Genomic DNA, 17,642 nt, shown 5'->3' with positions numbered 1-17,642 from the left:
AAGAACACCAAGACAGTTTTGTAGGTGAAAACACTTTCATGCTTCTGAAATTACATGTGTTCTCCAGGCAGTTGTGCAGTCTTTTCTTTACTGCGGGGAAAAAAAATGGCAAATGAACAATGCAGTAAGAAACCAGCAATACCTGTAGAAAAATCTGTTAACACAAAAATATCAATATTTACAAATAGATACATAGATAGTTTTTTCATGAGAAAAATTTGCTAAGAAAAACATCCATTAAACAAAATGGAGGTTTCACTGAAAGTGATACTCTGAGGAGATGAATGAATACAAAATAAAATACAAAACTGAAGATGTTAATATTTTAAGTGAATTTTGCATTTGCTTTAATTGCTATGAAATATCTGTGCCATAGAATTTTATAGCAAAACAAAATACTGATTTGCTGTTCTCCTTTTCCTTTGTCATTGCTTCATTTTGCCTTTTGGAAGTGAAATTTCCTGAAGTGCTACTTTGATTGATGGGTAGATAGATGTGACTTAGTGAAAAATGGTCAGAAAAAACCTAATGTCATATTTTCAGCTTCTGCTAGAATACAGGTCTGTATATAAGTAGTGATTGCCATAAAATATTATTTTTTAATTGTATTTTCTGACTTTCATCTTATTGGAATTACCAATGTAATTTAATTGTTTGCCAAAAATAAACAACAGTTTCTATCCTGAAATACTGCCAGCTGTAGGACTAGGTTTTAAAGCAAGATATAGTCTGTGTATTTGTCATCTACCTGCCTCTTGTTAGTTATTAGACTAAGAAGGCTAAAATTTTCTGGTCAGATCAAATATTAATGTATAGTCTGTAACTGTCTGCATTTGTTTGAGGCCTGGTAGCCTTTTAAATTAAGTTGTATTCATTCTTCTGTGTCAGTAAGCTTGGATACCCTTTGATAAACTACTCCTTTGAGGCCTGCAGGGTTCCACGTAGATGACTGGCTCTTGCATTGTTGATGGGCCGATGGTTGTCTGCCATTTTACACTGGAATTCTACCTTGTCAGAGTCTTCCTTTGGTGGCCTTCTATTGCATGGAAGAAGGAAAGGCCAATATTCTGGTTGAAGCCTGTGTTTCATGATGTACTCATTTTATTACATCACTGGGTATGGTGAAGGCAGAGTTATGGTCCCTACTTTTCCTTTCATACTGGCTTGTGCAAGGTGGTCACAATTGCTCTGCAGAGTCAGCTTTTGTGTGCAGGAAGTGGTGGTAAATACACTGGTATGTGAATAAGAGTGAAAGCTTCCAGTTTCCTGTGCTAGAAAGAGGTTGAAATGGTTTGCTAGATGTTGCATAGCAACATAGGTTCCAGGGCAGAACTGTGCACAACCATTGGGCCGGCTGCTTTAGTGAGTTATCTGTTGTTGAATTTTGTGTTTGGGGGAAGAGCATTATATTGTTTTTTCTTCAGGTTTTAATCTTTAACATTAACTTATGCATGGATGGAAAGACTTAAGATTTTAGAGTTCTGGTTGCCAAGTCTTATCTCAAACACACACACATCATTTAAACGTAGGACTTGCTGAGGCTTTTTTCTGCTTTTCGATTGAGCTATTACTAAAAAACACATCTGCATGTTACTTTGCAAGAGTTCAGTAAGAGGACATCTGATTAACAATTCTTTCTTCTCCAGCAGGAATAACTATGCTTTCATTCTAGTTTCTATGTAACTTTATTTAGTTTTTTTTGTTTTTCAAAGTCCTGGAAGTTGCAATCTCCACACATTTCAGGGTTTTCTTGCACACTTGATTGGAAAGTTTTTCTTGTGACTGTGCATTGAAGAAATTGCCTGCATCCTTCCATAAAAAAAGATGAAGTGTAATACTAGAACACAGTACATTTTAGCAGCATAAAAAAATTCAGCAGGGGCATGTTGGAGCACTTACTCTTATCAACCTTCCTATTCAGTCCAAATTTTAAAGCTAGTCAAATGATTTTACCATGCACAGGATTTTCCATCATTGCTTGCTAGCCCTCTGGCAACTCTAATATCCTTAGGTTACTGACCTCTTCCACTTCTCTGACAAATGTAGAGTGACTGAGATTTTTCCACATAAACATATAATTTCCAGACTCTTAAGACCAGATGTGTACCAATCATGTGGAGAGTCTGTGTCTTGACAGAAGCAAATTGGGATTTTTATCTGCAGAAGGCTTAAATGCTGGAAGATTGGGATACAGAATACGTTTGGAAGTGGAAATGCTTTTCCTAGTGCTCAGACAGGAACATGCAGACTACCACATCTCAAGAGCGTGTTCCATTTATCAGAACGCACGAAGTGCTTTTTAGAGGCAGAATTCTGTTTGGCTGACTCTCTGCCTTTTCATGTGAAGGCATCTAAAGTTAATAGTGTACATTTGGAAAGTTGAACAACATTTTGATTGAAACTGAAATTTGTGGTTCTAAAAACAGAAGAGTGATTTAGAACTGGTGTTATGGAGAACTCATTTCCAGTATGTATGTATCTACCACTTGTCAGATCTGAATATAAAGACTGTATAGATATGTGGTAACTTGAATCTGTAGTTAAAAAAAGCCAGGCCGTCCAAATATATTTGTAACTGCCTCAAGTAACTATTGGAAAATAGACACTTTCTTTCTAGCTAAATCACATTTGTAGTTATACTATCAAATTTCTTTTGATGCATAATTTAATACAGTTTCTTAAAGGAGAAAAGCATTAATATGCTTTTTAGCTCTTCTAATTACTTTATACTTCCCACAGGAACTTCTACTATTTATTTTGCAGTTTAAGTGAAAGATTATTTTTTGCCATACAGCAATGGGATTTTATTATGCACTGAAGTTGATTAGTTGTGGTTATGGCTATACTACAGAACTTATGATTTTTTCTTATTATTTTGAACTGGGTTGATTTTGAAGTAGTCACCGTAATGAAAGAGCATTCAAAAATCTGTTTCATATACTGTGACTGAACTCTGCAGCCTACTGGCAACTTTTTGCTTTATTAGCACCAAAGTACTAATCTATATTTTTAAGTACATGCCACACTTCAGTCAAGCCTGGCTAAACTCTTACGGCTTAAAAAACAGCCAAAAAAACCCCCCAAAAAACAAAAAAAACAAAAAAACCCGAAGAGTTCTAACCCCAACCTTCTGACCAGAAGGCCTTCAGACTTAAGACTGTTACTGTCCAGCTTTTTTCAAATGATAGATTCTCTGGGTCTGAGTATCATGTACTGAGATTTCAGGTTTTTTAACATTAGTTTGTAACTACTGTAAAAAACAATATTACAGTTCCAAAATTGTGTTCTTCAAATGCTTTAGATCTCACATTTTAATTTAAAAAAAATTAGAGATTGAATATGCTAAACTGGGGGGTATTCATGGAAGTTTTACTACCTATAATAATGAGGATGACATTCAAGAATAATAGCTAGGTTACCACCTCTAGCTGTACAGCTGAATTTTGTACTCTTTAACTACTTCTAATATTGCTTATGGATATGTTTAGCTTCAGTTTTGAACCAGATAAGATTATATACTAGCAAAGTCTTTACTCCTGTATCTGCTGATTTGCTCATACGAGGGAACCCTAGACTGAAATAATCAATGCAGAATGAAACTTCAGAGACATCAGTTGTGGCTGATTGCTTAGTCTCTCTGTATCTGAACATTTATAATGATGTCTGTTTTTTCTAGTATCAGGAGAAGATATGAATCACATCATTTACGTACATCAGGAAAACAAGTGTTTGGTTAGACTAGTTGTCATCGAATCGGTGCCTTGGATTGGTTTTAGCAGTTATCTGATAGATGCTTCTGTCATGTATCAGTTTTTACACTTCCAAATGTTTTTAAACATTACTGATTTTTAAGGCAATTTTAAAATGTGTTTCCTAGGAACTAGCCAGCTGTGGATGGAATAAGAGAGAAAAACATATCCTTGCTCCAAATATTGTTGCCTTTACTAGGAGGTTTAACCAGGTAAATGATTTGATTATTGTGATGAACAGGTACTGTTTGACAGTTGTCTTGGAGTATAAAGTTAAATAGAACTATGAATTAAAACTTAAGAATATTTTTCTAAATGAAGATTAAGATTTTAAAACGGCAGATCCTGTTTCCAATTGCTTTGTCCACATTTTCATGTTGTTCCTCTAGACCGTTTGTTCTTAATTATTAGTTCCTAATAATTTTTGCCGATGTGTCATGGTACGACATTAGCAATTCTTTTCCTTCTTTTTCTGTGTTTCACCTGCTCATTCAGTTATTTTAGTGTTGCCTCACTTCTCTACCTACTTCTTATATTCAGTGGTAATGCTTTTGGGTAATTGCAGCTCTACAGATGAGAATTCATGGGATCAGAACTCTTTTCTTTCCTTACCCTGTTTTCTCCCTGGAGAATCATGAAAGTTTACAAATATGTCATCTAATAAAGTCCTTTTTTTATAAATAAATTAAATTATATGTGTTTACTTTGTAGGTCAGTTTTTGGGTTGTACGAGAAATATTAACAGCACAGACCTTAAAAATAAGGGCAGAAATATTGAGCCATTTTGTGAAAATAGCTAAAGTAAGTGCAAATTTCTGGTACTATCATTCAAAATCTTATTTCCTTTTGTTTGTTTCTGCACTACTTCTGTGAACCACTGTTGGATTACAGAGGGTAACATTCTTTTTTAGCATATCTGCAACGTTGTACCACAGGAATAAGATAAAGGTATGACACTATTGTTTTTACTTGGTTAAATAAAACTACCCAGTTCAGTGTAACTTGTCTGGTACCTTTGCCTGACGAGTTTAAAAGTGGTTTGTGTTGTTGATGGCTAGCTACATGTTGCCAACGCTGAACATGGTTGTAAACTGTTCTATTTTTTGTCTCCTCCCATTCAAACTTATCTTTTATGAAGAGAAATCTCTTGCTTCTAAAATGGCTGTTGTGAGACTTGTATTTCTACTTGTGACATGTAGTTGCTGGTATAAAGTACCACTGTTAAAGCTCAGCTATTTCAATGAGTTTGAGCACTGTGTTTTACAAGTCATTCTTAACTTTTAAAAAATATATTTGTTTTTAAAAATATTTTCCTGCTTCCTGACCTGTGGTCATTTCTGTTTTGTATGACCCTGTGTGACACTTACTAGTATTAGTAAGACAGCAGCACTTGGATCAAAGGCCTGAGTGCTAATCTTGTACATGTGAAATTGTGTGTGTGTGTAGGCTGAATAAGTTCCTGGCCCAAATGCATAGTCCAAGTACTAGGAGAATGGTCAACTTGGAGGTGCTAGGTTGTAAAAAGGAAAACACTGCCCTTTTTTTTTTTTTTTTTTTTCTTTCCCCCTCTTCTTTTGCATCAATAAAATCCAGATCTTCCTCAAATGCTCCTGAGCAATGAGTAAATCATTCACTCAAGGATGAATCCAGCCTCTTTTTTTTTAAATTTACAGAGAAGCTACATGACAGCAGTTCTCATTTTTCTATCTTTCTGGAACTGTGTTGTATGAAGCTTTATCATGTAAGACAGCTTTATTCCAAAGTATTATCTCTTTTGAGATCAATGTGTTTTGAGTAATTGTCAACACAGAGTAAGTTTAAAGTACGTTGACATGAGGAAAATTTGTCCTGTAAAACAGATTACAAAATAAAAAGTTGCATTAATTCTGAAAGGGTCATCAGCATCTTTGGTTGATGTTTTTGGTGTAATTAAATTTTTTATTTCCAAAATTACACTAATTTTCAAGATCAATGCATCAAATAATTTTTTTGTATTTTCTGTTCCTGAAGGAACAGCCTTAGAAAATAACGAATTCAAAGTAAATACAGTTTGTATTCTCACAGTTGAAATGCCTATTGTTTTGAGGGGTATATTTGGAAGATTTGCAACTTTTAAAGTAGTCTTAAGAATTTTGCACATTGACAGCATTGGGTAATGTTGTCTGCAGTCATTGATTAAAACTTTGTATTTTATTAATGAAAAAAAATTGTATTTTCTTAATGCAACTTTGAGATGAATTAATCCTGCTTCCCTTTTCCATGTGCTGAAAGTTGTTATTCCCTTTTTTCAGAAGCTTTTAGAATTGAATAACCTTCATTCTCTTATGTCCGTGGTATCAGCGCTGCAAAGTGCACCTATCTTCAGACTGACCAAAACCTGGGCTGTAAGTTATTCCTTGACCATTGTCTTTTCTGTCTTGTTTGAATTCTGAGGTTTTCTGAACTCCTCTGAATTGTTGAATTGCATGCTCTGGAAGGAGGTTCTTTATATTCTTGTTTTTGTGGTACCATCATAGCAGAAGTAGCAACCTGTTACATGTTTTGTGAGAGTTTAAATGTCTGCATGTTTTTAAACTTTTTTCCTGTAAGAGTTTCCTGTTTTCCTATCTGTTCTAGAAGCCACTGATTATATGCTCAAGAGGACTTTAGTTGATAAGTAATCTTAGAAGACCCTCGTGTAAAGTGTGTATCGGTATCCCATTATCCAAATCATTGTGTGTATCATTAATACGTTGCCTAAAAGGAAAGGAAGAATCTATTACAAATTATTATTATTATTATATAATAATATATAATACTATTATTACAAATACAAATCTATTACAGATACAGAAGCATTAATTTTGTGATTACTGTACCGTGCATTTCAGTTTTCATTTATTTTAGAAATTAAAATTCCATTTTCAGAAATTCAGTCTCTTGAGGGCAGAATTTCTCATTTAAATTTACTGTAAGTTTTGCTATTTCTTTAAAGTGGAATACACAATTATAATGTAATCCTGCTGTATGTAATCTTTAAATATACAAAGGATTAGGTAATTCTCATTAATTTAGTATTCCACCCAACATGGGTCACATTAACTGTTTAGAACTGATAAATAAAGATGGCTACGCCTAACTCTTTTACCTAAGTTTATTATGTCTGTAAAATGCCTGTAACTTTTTTATGGTTTGATTGCTCAGAATTAGGCTATAGTCTAATAAAAATGTAAGTGCCTGCTGGTTTGAGCAGCTTGATGAAGTTGAAACTTAAATAGGGGAAAATTGCTCATGTGTGAAACTAAGTGTGTGAATAATTCAGTGCAGAACTTAAACCTAAAGAGGTGTAAGGCTCTTTGCTGGCACAGTAGTTCAAAAATACAATACAGTGCAGAGTTAGGGCCTCAAGGAGTTCTCAGTGCTGTTTAGAAAGAAAACAGCAAAATTATTCTGAAATCTTTTCACTCTTGTACTTTTTATGTTACTTTTTATTAATAGCTGTTATTTAACTATGATGTGGCGTGCACTGTTCCAGAGTTGCAAAGGGCCTCAGGGCTCCCATTTACAATGCTGTCTTACTGATGACTCCTGTCAAGCCAATCCTGTTCTGAGCAAGACTGAATGAAGCAGTTAACTCATGTATATCCATTGCAGTATTTTTTTATAACAATGGGCAGACTCGCAGTTCTCTAGAAACAGAACAGCTAGGCTTAGGAACTCTGTAGTACAAGAGTTGAATTTTACAGAGGAAGAGGTGTATTAAGAAATGTGCTATGGAACAGCTGTCTGTTGTCAGAAAGTACAACTGCAAGAAGCCAGGGTACAGTGCCATAATTCTACACTCATTCTGACTCAATTGGCTTTTAAAATCATCTTAAAAATATTGCTGGTGTTTTTAAAAACAGCTGAAACAGGGAATGTGTTTTTATAGCTACAGTTGCGTATTTTGTGTTTACTTTTCAATCGTCTGTCACTTTAGGATCTTTTGCATTGCTAAATATTTTTCTGATTTTCTGTAGTAAGTCCAGTAATAGAAAACAGAGATTTAAGTATAATAGTGATTTACTTTCCTTATACTTTTTTCCAAAAAGTTTTGTCATACTTTTAATAATGCACTGTTGAAATGGCACAATTTGCATTTATTTACAGCATTTTCCATTGCTATTTCTACTTTCAAATTCAAGATGATTTTTAGGAATTCTGATAAACTATGAGAATGTTGGTGACCCTATAGTAACATATTTTTCCTCTAAAAATTTATTATTGCTGGGGTTATTCAAAACTCTGAAGGTAGTGTTATATGGATCCTTGATAAAATATTCAGAAATAATAGTCATATTTGTTCATAGCTTAAGAGGCTGAATTGCCTTTTTCTTTTTCCCCTTAACAGGTAGCACATTTTCAAACATCGTGCTGGTTTGGGTGATGATGATTAATTTAATTTTAACTTGACTATGCTTTCCTTTACTGTGGGCGATTCAACAAATTATTATTTGTTGGTTTTGTGCGGATTTGTCTTTTAAAATTTTATGATCTCCTTAATTTTTTTCTATGTAGCTTTTGAATCGCAAAGACAAGACCACCTTTGAGAAGCTGGACTATTTACTGTCTAAGGAAGATAATTATAAAAGGACACGAGAGTACATCAGAAGCTTAAAAATGGTTCCTACTATTCCATATTTAGGTGAGTGTGAACAATTACTTTATCTGTAGCTCATTTTGACTGACAAGCACTAATGTAGCATGTTGTGCACCTGAGGAACACTGTATATAGAAGGTATGGTTCACTTCATTTGATATTTAGAAAAATTAGATCTGGTGGAGATTTTTAAGCTCTACACTGTCTAGGTTCTCTGACTTGTAGAAGTTTTGTGCATTACTGACATCTGAAATGACAAGTATGTCTGTCGTTTTGATGTCTTCAGAATTTACAAGAGCATTGGGTTTCAGAAGTGTCTTTGAGTACAGCATGATTGAAGACCTCCTTCCTGTGGCTTTCCCTTTTGCTGGACTGTTTTTTGAGATACCTCATAACTTAATATCTCTAAACTGTAGTTGTTGGTTTGTGTCAGTTTCTCGTAAATACTTTGAAAAGAGATATAAACTGAATAGCCAATTCAGTTGACTGACTTGTCTTTTCAGTATTCCCTTGTATTATTCCTGTAGACACACTATATTGTTATTTCCCCAATGGCTCTTTTAACTCGCAATTCCTGCCCGTTACAGAACTGTGCTAGTATTCCTGAGGAACACTGCAAAAACGAGATTCCTGTTAAACAAGGCCATTCAGACACCGGAATGTCTTTCTAGTGATGAGTTTTTTAAAAGAAAGTTAATCTAAGAAGTATTTAACCATGTCTTCTGTAAGTGTTATAATAGAAACAATAAGATAATTTATTGTCATTATTTTCTAGTGCTCAAGAAAAGACAAATACAGTGCTTTTTCTATAGCAGTCCATGTATGCAAAACATGGTCCTGGTGAAGTAATTGCTTTGAACATTCTGTAAATATGACTTCCAGAAAAAATGTATTTAAAAAAAATCAAACTAAATTTGGAATTTCCATTACAGATATTCAGCACAAGTCACTAATGTTTGGCTAAGTTTGTAAGCAACAGAATACAGCATAAAGAGATGTCTTCAACATTTTAAAGTATTGGTATAACCACCAACTCCACTTCTAATGCAAACTCCTCATCTATCATCATTCTGCCTTGTGCTTCAGCCACGTAAACTCCACAAAATCAAATGTGAAATACACCTTTACCTAAAGTACTAGGAATGGCTGTCATTCCTGACATAGGAATTCCAGTTAATGGTCTACAATTACAGCCACACATATGAAAAGAAAATTTAGGTATTCTAGGAATGATTCACAATAGTTCTTGAAAGAACTGTGTTGTATTCCTAGAAGGCTTCTCATTATTGTGATACTTCTTACGTAGCGTGAGCAAACCTGACATATTCATGGAATTTCAAAAAGATATGTGAGGAAAACTTTACTTTTTGCATAGGCTTTTTGGCACCACAAACTTCTTTGTAGTCTTAAAGTATTCAAGGGACTAAAAAAAAAAAAAAAAACCTTTATGTGGATGTGTAAGTGCTCGAACCAATCAGTAGCTTAATCTAGTTTGCAGCAGGCTTTTTAGAATCTTCATCCCTTTGGCTTTTTTGCTGTTTATTCTGTTGCTTTAGTGCATGTACTTCAGAAGTTCATGATGTGTATTGTGTTTATTTTAAATGGTTTGGAGATAGTTTTTTATTTGGGTTTTTTTGTCTCCCCATTCCCCCACCCTCCCCCCAAGCAAGGGGCATAGATCCATAAAGGTGAGATCCTGTCCAAATTGTCATTTGCAGAACTGCTTTCATTCTTTACCAAGAAACTGTTAGAGAAGAAAACAGATGTGCCAAGCCTTGTTGACAAATCTCTTGTCATGGACAGCCTGATTTAAAAGCTGAAAAGGCAGTTTATTAGGTTAGGACGTAGAGGATATGAACAATAGCTGGGAATATTTTACATACTGTATTTGTATTTATGAAGTGGAAGACTGGCATAAATTCGGGACTGTAAAATTTTCATGCATTTGAGTACTATTTGTATACAGCTGTCCTGCCAGTTAGTCTATTAAGCTGTCTTCATCCTTCTTTGAAGGAATGAAGTTTGAATTCAGGCTTGGTTTGATTCTGGTCAAGGTTAAAATCATTAAATGCTCTATCTTTTCTGCTAATCTTCTCTTCAAGGTTGTTGCATAGGTCTGAAAAGGCTATGTCTACATGACATACCAGAGCTCACCTCCATTTATTTCAAGCATGTTCAAAATTGTCATCTGGACAAACTTCACATATCATGCAGCCTCTTTGCATTAAGCCTTTCTGTGTCACAGCAGTTTTGTTAGTGCTTGCCATTGATGGTTGCTTTTGTGTTGGTTTTGTGTTTATGCTAGTTTTTGTCGGTTTTTTTGGCTGAAGAATAGAAATCTTGGTAGCTTTAATGATCACTGAAAGCAGAATTTTGTTTCTTCCCTGTGGGGCTTTCTCATTAGATGTGCATAAAATATATCTTATTCTTTATTTGCATCTGTAATGAACAATGCCTAAGTCTGCGGAGCATCTCTAGCTGGAAGTTTGGGGGGAAACAAGGTCCTGTTTTTTATGATGATCCTTAATGAATTTATATAGCAATAAGGGACCATATGTTCTGCATGCATGAGATACATGCCTGATAAGAATTGTCCCAGGTACCTCCCTATACACTTGTACTCTGTCATCAACTGTAGTGCTGCTCTGAGCATTCTCATAGTCTCTTAGATGTAACTTGTCTTCTGTTTATGTTGTGCAATTGAGGTACATCAACAAGCCCTGTGAGGTTCTATCTTGGATCCCTGAGGATTCCAGGACTCTGATTAGGTCATGCTGTGGCCTGAGGGAAGATTTTGGAAAACTTTACTGGTAGCTAAGCTAGGTCTTAAGCCCCAGAGTTTATTACACAACGTGAACATGCAGTGGGAGAATTTTAAACACTGTTCCTGCAGAAAGTTGGAATGATTGCTTTTTATTTAGTCTGCAAGAAATATATAAGAATTAAAAAATAATAATTAAAAAATGGGGTCTATTTCCTTGCTTTCAGTCTCAGAAACAGTTTTTGGTGATAATAGTATGAGACATGTGAAGACTATGTACTGAATTCTAGAGAAAAAAAAAATTTAAGACTTTGGTATATGGCCACAACAAAACCAGAAGTCTGAACAAGAGACCATGTCTTCATAGGCATATAGGTGTTTAACAGCCTTCAGAAAGTATCTAAGAGTAAGACACATACGTATTTCTGAGAACCTACCTAAATGATGCTTTCACTCATACTTTTTCTTCTCTGCTGTCCTGAAGCATTGGATTATCTTCTGGATCAAGAAAGTATGCAAATCATATTTAAAAGTAAGACTTTCAACAAAGACAAAAAATGAGGTTCTGTCATTGGTATAAGTTGCAGATTTTGGAAAAATCTGTCCAATTTGCATTACCAAACAGACTTTTTAGAAAAATAAAAACCAGGAAAGCGTATCCATGAACACTTTTTTGTACATAAGAGAAGACATGTACCTACTTCTGGAATGAGTGTTTCTCTCAGGTGCTAAATAAATATATATGTAGTTCAACTTGAAGAGGTATTAAAAGAGAGACCTACAGTTAAAACCCTGTTCAGTGTTCATAGTCTCCTTTTCTTTTGTGGTGTATACAAAGTAGCCATTTGACAAATGGGTTTTTTTGTCAGTATTTCACCTGGGAATATTTCTGCACACACATTGTTGTTAGTGAATGTAGTCCAAGTGGTTTTGAGACTTTGTGCACTCTCTGGCTTGCTTAGTCTCCACAGGCAGCACCAGACCTACTGTCCTGTCAGAGTGAGGCATTTGTGACTTCAAGGTTTGCCAGTGGGAAAACTGAAGTTTTGTTTCTGTTAAATCCTTCACTTTGCTACTAAGATGGTAAACAAAGAACTTCAGAAGTAGCAAAATCTTTTCAAATAGGGCATCCACAGATTACATACACTTGATACACTGCATTTTTCTTTTATCACGGCAGTTCTGATTCAGATTCAATTTGAATTCAGAAAAAAAAATCAGAATTCAGAAAAGATCAAAATAAACAGAAAAGCTCAGGAAGTTTTTGGTTTATTTTGTGAAGAAACTACATTACATATTCATATAATGAACTGTTTTCTGGCTTTATTAGTAATTTAGGATGATGCTAAGCTGGAGCTAAAAGGGTAAATGTTTTAAAATCACTGAACCTGGATAACTAGAGCTCAAGAATTCTGCATAGGCTTCCTGGGCCAGAATTGCTGTCTTTGTATTAGTGACCCTCAGTGCCTCAATGGATTTCTCTTTCATGAACTCATGCACTCTCTCTTTAAACATATGTAAACTCCTTGCATCCACAGCACCCGGCTGGGAAGGATTTCCTCAGCTCTGTCTAGTACCACATTCTTTTGCTTGATTTGAACATGGCATTTTCTGCCTTCACTAGCTAAACCCTACCTTGTTCTTTATGCAACTTCTTGAGGCTACTCCTGATGTTATGGACTTCAGTCATTATCTGTGTTGTCTTCACACTAAATCTTCAGTTACCTTGCTTCCAAAAGGAAGTGTCCTTGGATTACATGATCATGCCTTGTACAGATGCCACTTGGAATCTTTGACAACCTTCCGTGGCAGCATTTCAGTTCTGTATCCTTTTTTAGGGGAAGAGAGTGCGTGTGGACTGCAAGATAAAAGTGCATGTTAGACTTATACAGTGACTTCAGAAAGTTTTTTGTGTTTTGCTTAATAATTCCTAACATTCTGTTAGCTCAAAGTTTAGTAGCAATCAAAAAAGGAAGTTGTTTTCAGGAACTGTTATTTTAATCCCAAGATCTTGCCTTTATTGGCAATTATTTGCTCCTTTTGTTTTATATGGGAATTTGGGACTTTTTTTCCTGTGGATGTCTCTCTTGTCTGTAGATTTTTCATCTCCTGTCTTATTGTCCAAGCAGTCTGTCTCATAAATCCTTCTGCAGTTCCTCTCAGTCAGCCCTTCTCTTTGCTCCCTTCAATTAGTTAATATCATCAGCAGATTTTTGCTCCGTTGTTCACTCCCATTTTCAGGTCACTTACGAGTATGTTGAACAGCATGAGTCCTAGCACAAATTCCTGTGGATAACAGTCAGCACTGCTTATGTAAAATATTTCTTATTAAATAAATTTCATGGCCATCCCTAATGGCCATACAGAAAAAAAAGGCATTGAAAAATTGGTATGAGTTATTGGAACTTCTTTGAAAATAATTTCAGGTGTGAAGGAATGTTTAGTTTATCCAAAAAGAATATTCAAAGGGGACTTGTTTCAGTGAATAAATATCTCCTGGGGGAGACAATATTAGGTATGGAAAAGCTTCTTTAATCTGTCTGCTTAAATGAACAAGTAGACTAATAGATCTATGTTAGGAGTAAATAGCGAACTTACAACACTGAATGAGAGTAAAGAAGTTTCTGAAGATTTGCAGAGTTCATGGGGCTCCCATTTCATGCTGTAGAGCCTCTTGTCTCTCACTGCAAGACAGTTACTTAGTTGTGGGATATCAGTTCTCATTCCATCTGGGGCAGTCTGAGATTGTTTGAGACACGCTGGAGAACGTGCTGGGGAGTTAAATAACTGCTTAAGTTGACCAAATACCCTGGTTTTATAGAATTGGCTCACAGCCTTGTGTAAGAAATGCTTTAGTACTATCCAGTTATTGGGACATCACTCCAAGCCAGTTTTAATTAAATTTAAAATGAAAATATTTCTCAAATGGGCAAAAGTGTTACAAGCCTAATAAAAGACAGGTAATGAAAATGAAAGGAAAAAACCTGCATGTTACTGAGTTACAGGGTTGAATCTGAAATTCCTGCTGGTGTCCAGCCAACCTCCTTTAGACTTCCTGTCCTCCTGCGTATGTTGTATGTCAGGTTTCGTACATCACAAAGAGCCTCTCCCTAGTGATTGCAAAGACTAAGCAGTGTTGCTGCTCTTTTAAAGTAAGGTTTTCCCTGCTTCCTAAGTGGTGCAATTTAACCTTTGTGTAACCAGATGAATACAGGAGACAGCAACTAGTATGTTTACAACCTCAAGCTATAATATGAGAGATTAATATATTCCTTATGATGTTAAAACATCCAATAGTTCTTTTCTTTCCAGACAGATCTTCCAAGCTTTAAAAAAAAAAAAAAGAGAGAGAGAGAAAAAAATAATGAGATTGGCAATGCTGTGGTCTGGACTGTTGGAAGCATTTAGCCACGGTGTGATCTAAGAAAAAACAGCAGTCACATTGTGTTGAAAATTCATGGGTGCAGTCACTAGCTACAGCTTTTTCCTGTCTTCACTGTAGGTGATCTTTTAGGTTGTATCTGTACGTTATAGAAAGGACAAAGATGGGTATGTTCTGTTACAATCTACAGATTTCACTGAGTCGTGGTGTTTTGTTTTGTTTTTCCTTGGAATATAATATAATGCTGAAAACTTTGAATTATAATAGAATAGTTTCAGGAAAGAACTTGCACGAAATAGAATAACGAGTTGTCTTCTGAAGTAACTTAAATCTTGTGATATAGCCTTTTGTCTAAATGCTATAGGTGGAGCCCCATTGTTTAGTTCCTGATACACAGATAATGTATTAGTTAACAGCATTTTCTTTACTGTTCTGAAAAAGGTAGAAATATTTCAGAGTCTGAAAAGCAACCTAAGTTCTTAGGAGGTTAGCAGTTTCAGAATTATTTTTACAGTACTTTTTGAAATGAAGAAGGAGTAGAGGAGAATTGAAGCTGTTAGAACTCTTCTCAATTGTGCTTCAGTTCTCCCCTTCTGTATAAACTCACCTGATATGCTTTTGCAAATTATAGGAAATGTTTTGTATGTGATTTTTAGGCAGCATAGTGTTGTCAGAGATGTACTTCTTTGGGGAGTGATGAAACAAGAATGTAACTGAAAGAACTGGAAATAATTAGAGAAACAGGGGAAAAACTAAGACCTTTCACAGTTTATAGTAGTGAAATGGTGGATCTATTGAAAACTGAGTTCCGTTGTGTGAATTTGAAAAAGAATAGGCATAGTGAAATTTTGCAAATCTGTGATTCTGCCAATATACTTGCCAATAACTTACTTCACTGTATAAGTTCCAAATTCTCTATGTTTAATTGTTTTTGATGTGCCAGCCTCTGGGTTTGTTTAAAATTTTCATGCAAATTTTATGCAAAAAATACCTCATTAAGCATTGGGATGTGGGTTTTGTTTGGGTTTGGTTTTTTTTTTTTTTTTTCCCCTTCCATTTTCTAGAGGGCTTATCTGACCAAGCCTTAGCTAAATTATGAAATAATGATATGGTCCTTATTGTTGTCCTACTTTGATGGTCCACACTGAGCCAAGCAAAGTCCAATTGGTAAATACTTTTCCTGAATAGAATCTGTGTAGTAACATGGACAACTTTTTCCAATGCCTTTCATTTCAGTAAATCTGTATGTTTTAAATGTTGCCCTACAACACTTCTGCAAAGTATTTATTTTATTATGATGTAAATATGACTTTTAAAATATTATAGGAACTAACTTGTTAGGTACAACTGGATATATATTCTTGTTAATTTGGACCTTGTTTTCTGTATCCTTTCCACTCCTTCCTTCCCACCCCCAGTTGGTTTGAATGTGTCAGATATCCTCAGTTCTTCTTTGTCAGCCAGCTGAGCCACAGTTCTTGTTGTTAACATCGCTCTTGGCCAATGATACAACAGCACAATCTTTTTTTTTTCTCTCCTCCATTTTCTAAACTATTCTGTTCTCCAACTTCTTTTAGCTAGTGAATTTGTTAAATCTAAGTGTAGATACACCAAGCTTTCTTGTTCTAGCCACACTGCCCTATCACCCAAAATCCTGGTTCTTTCCTCCATTGTAAGGCTTTTGACACTGTTTCCCACAATCCTCAGTGACAAACTTGCAGTTTGGTATGGACTAGATAAGTGGATAGCGAGGTGGACTGAAAACTGGCTGAACTGCTGGGCTCAAAGGGTTGTAATGAGCAGCATGAATTCCAGCTGGATACCACTGGGCAGCAGTGTGCCTCAGGGCTCAATATGGAGTCTGATATTTTTTTAATATCTTCATTAATGACCTGCACAATGAAATATAGTGTGCCCTCAGCAAATTCGCAGATGATACAAACCTGAAAGGAGACCTTGATAGACCAGACAATTTTTCTGCCGTTCAAGAGGACTTCAGCAGGCTGGAGAACTGGGTGGACAGGAACCTCAGGAAGTTGGTTAAAGGGAATTGCCACGTCTTGCATCTGGGGAGGGGTAATGCTGTGTACCAGTACAGGCTGGGGGCTGACTGGCTGGAAAGCAAGCTAGTTGGAAAAGGACCTGATGGGTGTCAAGCTAAGGTGGCCAACAGCATCCTGGGTTGCATTAGGAAGAGTGTAGCTATCAGGTCAAGAGGAGGTGATTCTTCCCTCTACTCAGCACCAGTGAGGCCACATCTAGAATACTGTGCCCTGTTCTGAGCTTTCCAGTACAAGACATGAACATACTGCAGTGAGCCCAGCAAAGCACCACAGAGACGCTTAAGGGACTGGAGTATCTGTCAGGAGGAGAGTCTGAGGGAGCTGAGATCGTTTAGCCTAAAGAAGAGAAGGCTTAGGGGGGAAATACTATCAATGTCTATAAAAATCTGATTGGACGCTGTAAAGAAGATGGAACTAGACTGTTCTTGGTGGTATCTAGTGAATGGACAAGAAGCAATAAACACAAGCTGAAATACAAGAAATTCCATTTAAACTTAAGGAAAAAACATTTTTATGGTGAAGGTGGTCAAACACTGGAACAGGTTGCCCAGAGAGGTTGTGAAGTCTTCGTCCTTGGAGATATTAAAAGCTACACCGGATAATGCCCTGAGCAACCTGCCCTTGATGAGCATGCTTTGAGCAGGGAAGTTGGACTAGATGATCTCCAAAGGTCCCTTCCATTCTTAACTATTGTGTGTGACAAGTACTGCATATCAGTCAAATGCTTTATTTTCTGGAACTTCAAGACTACAGACTGCAAAGAATCTCGGGATACTTCTTAGGTAGATCATTCAGCCTCTTCAGATCCAGGCAACTTTAGCACTCACTCTGTTTCTCTGTATCTCATTTCTCTTCCTCAGAAAAGAGAAAAAAGCATCTTGAGCTTATGAGAGAAGTGACCATTTTTAGATTAAGACTTTAAATTAAAATTTCTCTCTAAGGTAGGCCAGAGATTTTTTTTATTACTTTGATTTGGGTCCACCCTACAGCTATGTCTGTCCTTCACCCATCTTTAGATGAGAATCTGATGGTTTCTTACGATGCTATTTGCAGTTTTTCTCTAGCTATC

At 35.9% G+C, this 17,642-nt stretch overlaps 1 protein-coding gene across 8 annotated transcripts in view; it reads left to right on the top strand.

Annotated features, from left to right (window-relative positions):
- Nucleotides 1-17,642, top strand: part of RALGPS1 (Ral GEF with PH domain and SH3 binding motif 1) — a 155,317-nt gene that overhangs the window by 53,478 nt on the left and 84,197 nt on the right. For 7 of the 8 annotated variants that reach the window (XR_014229803.1, XM_082327152.1, XM_082327147.1 and 4 more), the window contains 4 exons: nucleotides 3,878-3,961; nucleotides 4,461-4,550; nucleotides 6,041-6,133; nucleotides 8,286-8,412. Coding sequence is in view for 7 of the 8 variants with exons in the window: in XM_082327152.1 (XP_082183278.1) it covers nucleotides 3,878-3,961; nucleotides 4,461-4,550; nucleotides 6,041-6,133; nucleotides 8,286-8,412 (394 nt within the window). In the remaining variant the exon portion in view is untranslated. Of the gene's footprint in view, nucleotides 1-3,877; nucleotides 3,962-4,460; nucleotides 4,551-4,640; nucleotides 4,698-6,040; nucleotides 6,134-8,285; nucleotides 8,413-17,642 lie in introns of all 8 variants that reach the window. The other variant, XM_082327151.1, reaches the window with a different exon arrangement.

Source organism: Platalea leucorodia (genome assembly GCF_965183815.1).
Source record: "Platalea leucorodia genome assembly, chromosome: 15".
Lineage (NCBI taxonomy): Eukaryota > Metazoa > Chordata > Aves > Pelecaniformes > Threskiornithidae > Platalea > Platalea leucorodia.
Note: the sequence above shows the minus strand (reverse complement) of the source record. Positions and strands in the feature narration are given on the sequence as shown.